This window comes from Sardina pilchardus, chromosome 13 (genome assembly GCF_963854185.1).
Source record: "Sardina pilchardus chromosome 13, fSarPil1.1, whole genome shotgun sequence".
NCBI lineage: Eukaryota > Metazoa > Chordata > Actinopteri > Clupeiformes > Clupeidae > Sardina > Sardina pilchardus.
The window spans coordinates 21,959,101-21,969,100 of record NC_085006.1 but is presented as its reverse complement, the minus strand read 5'-3'; the positions used below and the strand labels follow the sequence as shown (position 1 = coordinate 21,969,100).

Here is a 10,000-nt window from a genome sequence, read left to right as displayed (position 1 = left end):
AAGTGGAATTGGCCAGTTTAGTCCAAACAATTAATAAAATGGCACAGCTCTTCTGGGAAAAAAGAATCGCCTATCCTAAGTGCTCTTTGTTTTGCCTGAGCGGTGCAGGCCTCGTCCAAGAGAAACAGGTATAAATCACGACGAGTACCAAAACACGGTCGTGGTAGGCGAAACATGTACCAGGGAGATCCCTCCAGACGGCGATTAACTCTGCTCTGGTGCTGTACCAAATACCGTTGTCAATAGAGGCGCTCCATCTACGAGGCGGCCCGGTCTCTTAAGTCTGGCAGGTGACGGATGGCCAATCCCTGAGCCCGCCCGCCCGCCCGCCCGCCCGCCCGCCCGGCTGGCCAGACTCCTTCAGCAGGTATCCTCATTTGAGAGACCTGCCCTGGAGGTGGCCTTTGATTCTGGGCCTGAGCGCTGGTGATTCATGCCTTAGGTGGAGTCGGAGTTGGACCGGTGTGTGTGTGTGTCTGTGTGTGTGTGTGTGTGTGTGTGTGTGTGTGTGTGTGTGTGTGTGTGTGTGAGAGAGAGAAAGAACGAGACAGAGAGAGAAAGAGAGATTTATCAGGAAGACGTCTCTCTCTCTTTTTCCTCTCCCTTTTTCTTTCCCCACCTCTCTAGTATTCGCGCTCTCTCAATCTTGCTCCTGCTCTCTTTTTATCTCTCCCTCTTTTCTTTTTATCCCCCTCTGTCGTTCCCCACCTCACCCTCTTTTCTCTTTTGCTCTCATTTTACTTCTTTTATGTCTCTATCTCTGTCTACCTTGTTCTCTCTCTCTCTCTCTCTCTCTCTCTCTTTCTCTCTCTCTTTCTCTATCTTGTTCTCTCTCTCTGTCTCCCTGGTTCTCCTTCTCTCCACCTCATTCTGTCTCGTTTTCTCTCCCTCAGCTCCTGTGTCTCTCTCACTACCTCTCCCTCTCTCTTCCTCTCTATCCCTCCATTCTCCTCCTCCCATCTTTGTCTCACTCCCCCCCTCTCTTTTTTCTCTCTCTCTTCTCTCTCTCTCTCTCTCTCTCTCTCTCTCCTCTAAGTCTCTCTCCTGTACTCCTGAAATCCCCTCTCCCGGAGTCACTGGAAACACTAGCTGGCTTTGTGTAGCTGGCTTTCCTCTTTTAACTTTTCCCACTCCCAGATATAGATCATATCCTGTCAGCCTGATGACCCTTATCCAACAACATTTCAGATGAAAAAAAAATAATAAAAAAAATAAAAACCGCCCCAGACAGACCAGCTGTTAGACATAAGAGTGTGTCCCTGTGCACAAGTGTGTATTGTCTGTGTGTGTGTGTGTGTGTGTGTGCTTGTCTGTGTATGAGTGCATGCTTGTATGAGAGCATGTGTGCGTTATCGTGTGTGTGTGTGTGTGTGTGTGTGTGCTGTTATATCAATGTATGTGTGTGTGTGTGTGTGTGTGTGTGTGTGTGTGTGGGTGTGTGTGTATTAGCTCCCGTGTGTCACTTCCCATAATTAAAGAGCCTGCCGTGGCTGTATGCGTGATTCATATTCGGTGCTTGAGTGTGCACATGAGAGGGCTAAACTCCCTCCACCCCCCCACAGATTTACGGCCCTCATCTCTGTGGGCCTGAGTGAGCTCGCAGACTAGACATCGTGCACACACACACACACACACACACACACACACACACACACACACACACACACAGGCCTGGGTGGGCGTGCAGGCCAGACGCCCAGCCACCGTAGGCCGTCTCGTCTTCAGGCGCCGACGGAGCAGTGCTCACACACTCGCATCCAAATGTCACACACACACACAGGAAGGCATTGTCAGGTTCTCACACTCTCTGTAGCGCAGTAGCACACCTACTCTCACACACACAAACAGTTACGCGTGCACACACACACACGCACACACACACACACACAGTTCCATATACACATTCACACACTTGTTCAAGCCTCTTCCCCCAGCCAATCATAATTCTAAAGCAATTAGTCTCTCATATGTAACTAGACAAGCATGATGCGAACTGCAACCCACTACCAGCCATGCAGCCATGCAGGTGTGCTTTATACAGTCCTCTAGTCTAGCACACACACACACAAACACACACACACACACACACACACACACACTTGGTCGGTATTGTCAGGAACCAGCTAACTCTGAAAGCCAGGAGGAGGTGAACATACACCCCCCCCCCCACACACACACACACACACACACACCGGTCTGAATGGCCTGAACGGTCTGTTTGTTAAAGGTAGGGTATGGAATGAGCTTTTTTGGCCATTTTTGCAAAATCACTTGAAATCCTATTCCTAACCCACTTATAGCCACTAAGTTGGAAGCACTGAAATGGAAATTAAACATGTCAATCATCTGCGGAACGGGCAGGGCTCGAAAAACTCCAGCCAATAGAATTCCTCACCCCATACCATCATTTCACAGCTCGATCGTCAATCTAACGTCTTACTCCTCTTCCTACTCCCCCTCCCCACCGCGCGCGACCCTTTCGAAAGCTGGTGACCGCGAGTCAGTGCTGAAACGAAACCAACTGCCTGCTGCTGCACGTCCATGTTCCCCTCTTGTTGTATGTGTCACTTCATTTCTATACAAACTAACTAAGGCAGCGGATACCTACGGAAACTCAATCACCCACGCAATAAATAAGCTATGTAGCAAAAATTACATTTTACCATGACACGAAGAGTGCTGTAAACATGAAATCGAAACTTAACAGCTTGGAGCTACGGTGGAATAGGCGAACCAACGGGGCAGCACTAAACTCGGATATTTCAGGAGATAATCGCCCTGGTAAGAACAAACCAGATTCTGTTCAAATATACACACCTATGGCTACTGAACCATATGTACTACAACCCTTTGGAGGTGAATAAAGAATGTAATTGGGGAAGTTGATGTGAGTGATTGTATGGAGACTAGAGCTCATAGTGCTGTAGACGCCAGGATGGCATTTCATTTAGCCTGGCTCGCTCTCGCGCTGCGCATTTGAATTGTCGCTCGTGCATGGAGGGCGGGACTTGAGGTTGTATATGTTCAAACTCTGCCGTGCGTTTTGCTAATTCCGTACCCAACCTTTAAACAGCTGTGTGTGTGTGTGTGTGTGTGTGTGTGAGTGAGAGAGAGAGCACTTTGTGACTCGGTAACTCTTCCCATGGTGGGTGGTGTGTGTGTGTGTGTGTCTGTGTGTGTGTGTGTGTGTGTATTGGGAAAGGGGGTTGTTGACCGAGGGCCAGCGCTGTGCAGGGCTCCCTAGTGACAGAGGAAACTTTCCTGTGTCCGCTAATGAGAAGCCGCAAAGTGTTGCCGTGACAGCAACCAACCCCCCCATTCAGGTCTACCTTTAGTCCTCTCTGCAGGCCCTTCAGTGATTGGAGGAGCTACTTTGCTGTTGTTATTGTTTGCTTGTTTGTTTACTTGTTTTGTTGTTTCTTCTTTGTGTTTGTTTTCTGTTTTGTTGCATTTTGTTAACTGTGACAAACTCTTTAGAACTACCGTATGTCCTGACCATTTTTAAAAGGGACACATTGATTTGCATTTGACTTTTTAGAATGGCAGAGAACTGAGGTTGAAACATGAATCTGTAAGGTAAGGAGAGAGAGAGCGAGAAAGAGGGAGAGAGAGAGAGAGAGAGGGAGAGAAAGAGAGACTCTGTAAGGTAAGGAGAGAGCGAGCGAGAGAGAGAGAAGAGAGTGAGGGAGAGAAAGAGAGAGAGACTCTAAGGTAAGGAGAGAGTGAGCAAGGGAGTAATGGAAGGTGTAGGGATGGAGAGGCAGGTGTGTGTGTGTGTGTGTGTGTGTGTGTGTGTGTGTGTGTGTGTGTGTGTGTGTGTGTGTGTGTGTGTGTGTGTGTGTGTGTGTGTGTGTGTGTGTGTGTGTGTGTGTGTGTGTGTGTGTGTGTGTGTGTCTGGTGTGTGTGTGTGTGTGTGTGTGTGTGTGTGTGTGTGTGTGACCTTTTCCTCTGCAGTTGAGCTGCACAGGGGAGCAGGGCTGCCTACTGCAGAGATGCTGCTGCAGCGTCGGGGCTCAGTAGCTTCAGCACGGTTGCCTGCGTCCACCACTGGAAATATCAATTAGACAGCGGCTGGCAATGCGGCAATGTCGCGCGCACACACACACACACACACACACACACACACACATACACACACACACGCACACACACACAGACACACAGACTAAAAGCAAACATACGCGCACACACACACATAGGCTGACAAATGCATACAGGAACAAGCACACCCACACACACATACACACACACACACACACACAGAGTTCAATAAAAAGTAAACTAAATTGTGCTCGCGCACACACCCACACACACATAGTCTGATAAATGCATACAGGGTTATATGCACACACACACACACACATTAACACATACACATACTGTACGTGAACACCCATGAATACACATATATACGCACACACTCTTTTCACACATTTTCCTGTGCACCAACATTTCAACATCAATGCCCGGATTACCCGTTCTTTGTATTGATGCTTGATGCCTTCAGAGATGCACACAGTGCTCATCACACACACACACACACACACACACACACACACACACACACACACACACAGAGCCCTGCCCCTGTGTGCTTTCCCCACCCCAGACAGCCGTTTGATGAGGGCACTAATATCTCCCTGTTTTATTCTGCTCATAAAAGGCGCGCGGGGCAACACTAAAGCTAAGGCAGCCTCACAGCCCTCCAGCCTTACTGCCAGAGCATTAAAGCAGAGCACGGATAGACAGAGCGCTGCAACTTTTTCTTTCTCTCTTTTTTTCTCGTCTACTCTTCTTCTCCTCTTCCCTCTTTTCCTCTTTTTTTAACGGCGACCTCTGACCTGTGGGATATCCGAGTCAGTGACCCCGTAGCCCGAGGGCGGGGCGGGGGACTCGCAGGGCTTGTAAAGGACGGAGGCCTCGGGGTCAGGAGATGCTGGGAGAGAGAGGCCTGTCAGGAGAGGGGCTTTGCTCTTATCGAGTCTGACATGTTTGGAGAGACATCCCCCCCCCCCCCCCCCCCCCTCTCTCTCTCTCTCTCTCTCTCTCTCTCTCTCTCTCTCTCTCTCTCTCTCTCCCTCTCTCTCTCTTTTAAAGGTGATCTCTGCTGTTGGCTTCTAGCCCGTAATGCAGTATGTCCAGGCAAGAATGCCAGCTACGTTCTCTCTCTCTGTCTCTACGACTCTCTCTCTCTTTCCCTCTCTCTGTTTGTCTCTCTCTCTCTCACACACACACACCCCACCTCTTCTATGATTGCTCTCTATCAGTCTTTCTCATTCTCTTGAGTTCAAACAGACCCCCCTCCCAGATCTTTTTGTTTCTTGTCCTTCTTTTCTTCCTGTGCTCCTATTGTCTTTCTCTCACTCTATTGTCTGTCTCTCTCTCCGTTTCTCATCCCTCTCTCTGACTCTCCCTCCCCGCTGATCCCCCCAGACTCTGCACCTATCTTTTCATCGGTCTCTTCCTGTGTGTCTGTCTCTCTTTTTATCTCTCTTTCTCTTTCCCTCTCTCTCTTTCTCTCTCTCTCTGTTATTCTCTCTCTACCGCTCTGGATTGGATCTCATCAGGCAGGGGCCCTAAGTAAATTTGTACGTGGGTGAGAAGGGTGTGGTGGTGGGAAAGGGGGTCCTTTCCTATGGGGCTGCCCGTGCGGCTGCCTGACAGGAAATGATTAGCCTCTCCCCATTGCGGGCAAGGGATCGGTCAGACCCTCCTCACACTCTCGGACAGGGCGCACCGGCTCCAGGTCTGGTCAGCCCAGGGGAGACGGGCTAATGGGAGCCGATATAGCGAGAGGAAGGGAGGGATAGAGGGAGAGAGAGAGAGAGAGAGAGAGAGAGAGAGAGAGAGAGAGAGAGAGAGAGAGAGAGAGAGAGAGAGAGAGTGAGAGAGAGAGATCAAGTCAGCCCTGGGGACAGAAGAGAGGGGCTGAGAGGCACCGATATAGAGAGATGGAGGGAAAGAGAAAGGGAGAGAGGGAGGTAGAAAAAGAGAGAGAGATCAAATCGACCCTGGGGAGAGAAGAGAGGGGCTGAGAGGAACAGATATAGAGAGATGGGAGGGAGAGAGAGAGAGAGAGAGAGAGAGAGAGAGAGAAAGAAAGAGAGTGGGGAGTGGGACTAGGAGGTAGGAGGGGTGCCAGAATGCCCCCCTTACCCCCCACCCCCCCCCCCCATGTCAAAGTTTCCAGAACTCCACTTAAAGGCCTTCAAATTAGCCCCATCAGCCCAGTGGAGAAAGGGGAGAGGGTGGAGGGGGTGGGGGGTGATCGAGAGGGAGGAGGAGGAGAGGAGACTGAAAGTGGGGGAGAGGGAGAGGGAGGGAGAGACGGGAAGGGGACAAGAGGGAGGTAGGGGAGAGTGTGTGCCAGAATGTAGCCCCCCTCCCCTTCCCCTTCACACCCCCCTCATCTCCAAGTTTCCAGGCCCCGGTTAAATGCCCTGTGTCTTAGCGGGGATGTGGTCGGGGTGGGCGGAGGAGCAGAGCGGGGAGTGCAGACAGGGGGAGAGGGGCGGGGGTGTGTGTGTGTGTGTGTGTGTGTGGGGTGGGGGGCAGTGCTGCCAAGCTATATTTAGAAAGTTGGGGTCTCAGGGTTACTATGATTTGTCACTCCTCAGGGACGAGGGTGAGACAGAGAGAGAGAAGGGGCTGGGGGCGTAGTAGGGGTGTGTGTGTGTGTGTGTGGAGTAGTAGTAGTAGTGGTGGTGTTTGGTTTAGAGGGGTAGTGTACGTGTGTATGTGTGTGTGTCTGTGTGTGTGTGTGTGTGTGTGTGTGTGTGTGTCGAGTAGTGGTGGTGGTGGTGTTTGGTTTAGAGGGGTAGTGTACGTGTGTGTGTGTGTGTGTGTGTGTGTGTGTGTGTGTGTGTGTGTGTGTGTGTGGAGTAGTGGTGGTGGTGGTGTTTGGTTTAGAGGGGTAGTGTACGTGTGTGTGTGTGTGTGTGTGTGTGTGTGTGTGTGTGTGAGAGCGTGTGTGGGGATCGAGGGAGCGGGTGGAGGGGAGGGGAGGAGAGGCGGGGATGGCCTTGTCGGGAGGATTAGGTTGACGTTGGGGACGCGCGTGCTGGGACTCTCATACACACTGGCACAGACGACTGCAGCTGTTGGGCTCTGTATGCAGAGAGAGAGAGAGATAGGGAAGAGGAGAGAGAGAGAGATAGAGAGAAGAGAGGGGGAGAGAGAGAGAAAAGAATGAGAAAGAGAGGGAGAATGAGAAATAGAGGGAGATGAGAAGAGAAAGAGAGTGAGCCCGAAATAAAGGAGAGAAGGAGGGAGAGATGAAGAGAGAGCAGGACAGGAGAGTGAGTGAACGAGGGAAAGAGAGAGAGCCGTGCAAAGGGACGCGGTAAGAGATAGAGAGATGGAAAAAGGGAGGGAGTAGTGAAAAAGAGGAGGCATAAAGGAAGGCATGGCCAGCCCAGGATTAATGATGGAAAGAAAAGGAAAAGAGGTGTTTTTACTCCTGATTCATACAGAGTGCCTCTGTGGTCATTATGCACAACTAAGCTTTTTCACTCTCTCACCCTCTCTCTCTCTCTCTCTCTCTCTCTCTCTCTCTCTCTCTCTCTCACAGGCACTGTGTTCCTTTCTGTTGCTCTGTCTCTCTTTTCTTTCTGCCCCCCATTTTTCTCTCTGTCACACACACACACACACACACACACACACACACACTTCCCCTCTGTTTCCCTCTGTTTCTGTTTCTCTTACCTCTCTCTCTCTCTCTCTCTCTCTCTCTCTCTGCTCTACCCCTCTGCTCTCAAAACCCTTGGCCAGTTCTGACAGCTCGTTATTAAGAAGGAGCATCCCTTTTTTTCCCTCCTCCCTCTTTCCCTCCTCTCCTTTCTTTTCTCCTCCCTCCCTCCCCCCCTTTCCTCCCCTCCCTCCCTCTCTCTCGTCCCCCTTGTGTCACCACTCTCTCCGTGCGTGAAAGGACATCATTATTCTCCGCCCCGCCGTTGCCAGGTAAAGGCCCTTGTGTGCCGGACGGGGCCGGCGGATTCCTCTGCTCCGCTGAAAAAGCTCCTGCTTTAGTTACCTTGCCTGTTCTCCCCTCGGAGAAATCTGTGTCACTTCACAAGAGGCCCTAATTTATTGTGCCCGGCCACAGGAAGCCACTGAAATATAAGCCTCTGTGCCTCTCAAAAGCGCAGAGGATCACCAAGCGAAGCGGAGCAGGGCTGGGCTGGGCTGGACTGTGCCGCCCCAAACTTAGCAGGCCAAGGTCCAGCACAACAATAGCGACGCCTCAGAGGGAGGCAGGCAGGCAGCAGGGGCTGGAGTGGCCTCCAGACATCCCATAATACCACTACTGTTTGTGGAGCGGCCACGGGGTACATTTCCAGGTTCCGTTCCATGTCACGTACGCGAGACGTTAGAAATACATTTGTGGACATGTTTTTTCTTCTTCTTTGCTCTTTTCTTTCCCCTCACTGTCCCTCTCGCTCTCTCTCCCTCTCCCTCTCTCTCTATCCCTTTGTCTCTCTCTCTCTCTCTCTCTCTGGCACACGTACATATACAGGCAAATGAACACTCCCAGAAAGATACAAATACAGTACAACACACAAACACTTACATCCTCTCCCGCTCTCTCTCTCTCTCTCTCTCTCTCTCTCTCTCTCTCTCTCTCTCTCTCTCTGTGACACTCTAGGCACACTCTCCTCTTTTTAACATTCAGCACCATGTCTCAGTCCTCCGCAAAAGCCACAAACATATCTCACGTCCCCACCCCTCCCCTCCCCTCCCCGCCCTCCCTCTCCCTCACCACACAGCCAGGGAAATGCACTTCCCTTATATCCGATTGCTTGCCTCATCAATTTTTAATGGAAATCCGCGCGATCTCCGCAATCAATCTCCAGCGACCTGTCAGCAGCGTCCACTGTGGCCGGCACAAAGTGTCCACGCGCGGCCGCCTCTCCTCGCCTCCCCCCCTCTCCCCCATTTTATGATGTGTATTATTTATTCATTTTGTTATTCAATGGATCGATAGTAGTAACTCATTCAGTAATCTATCCTCCATTTGGTTGTCATCTTTCTCTCGCCTGCTCTCTCTCTCTCTCTCTCTCTCTCCTTCTCTATCAGTCTGCCGTGTCTTGTCCTGTCGGTTGGCTGGTCCTCAGGAGATTCTCAGCTCTTATCTCCTCTTTATCTGTGCAACCTTTGGAAGTCGTTTAATGTGTCTTTTTAAATATCTTGGAGAGTTGTTCTTCGGCTATGCGTCCATTCTGCATTTCTCTTTTTTTCTCATCGGGTTTGGCGTTCTCTTTATGAGATGAGGTTTTCAGCCATCTTTGCTTCTGTGTGTGCACAATGCATTTGCAGTATGGCAGGAAATGTGGGAGCCATTAAACACAAAACAACGTCAGGGTTCACTGTTTCTTCTTTAACACACACACACACACACACACACACACACACACACACACACACACACACACACACACACACACTTTCTCTCTCTCTCACACTCTCTCTTTCTCACACACAGACAGCCAGACAGCCATTTGGGAATTGAAGTTGTCTACGTTGGATGTTCACATGCATTCTGTGGTTTGAGTAGTGGTTTAAAAGCATGTTCTAAACATCCTCTCTCTCTCTCTCTCCCTCTCTCTCCCTCTCTCTCCCTCTCTCTCTCTCTCTCTCCCTCCCTCCCTCACTCTCTCCCTCCCTACCTGCCTGCAGTGGAGCCCAAGGTGCACGTGCTCCCGGGCCCGTCCGTGCTGCTGGACGGCGCCAACGAGACGGTGGTGGCCACGTGCACGGCCGAGCGCGGCCGCCCGCCCGCCGAGGTGTTCTGGGAGACGCAGCTGGACCTGCAGGGCCACTCGGAGGGCCAGCGGGAGGACGAGTCCAACGGCACCACCACCAGCCAGGTGCGCTACCTGTGGACGCCCACGCGCCACGCCCAGGGCGAGATCATCACCTGCGTGGTGCGCCACCCAGCCCTGCCCGGCGAGGTCCGCCGGCCCTACGAGCTCAACGTCCAGTGTGAGTGTTCTCTCTCCGG

At 51.4% G+C, this 10,000-nt stretch overlaps 1 protein-coding gene across 1 annotated transcript in view; it reads left to right on the top strand.

Moving 5' to 3' along the window:
- The window catches only part of nectin3a (nectin cell adhesion molecule 3a), a 56,636-nt gene that overhangs the window by 33,595 nt on the left and 13,041 nt on the right, over positions 1 to 10,000 (top strand). Inside the window, exon 3 of the mRNA XM_062552982.1 lies at positions 9,676 to 9,981. Coding sequence (XP_062408966.1) covers positions 9,676 to 9,981 — 306 coding nt within the window. The remainder of the gene's footprint in view (positions 1 to 9,675; positions 9,982 to 10,000) is intronic.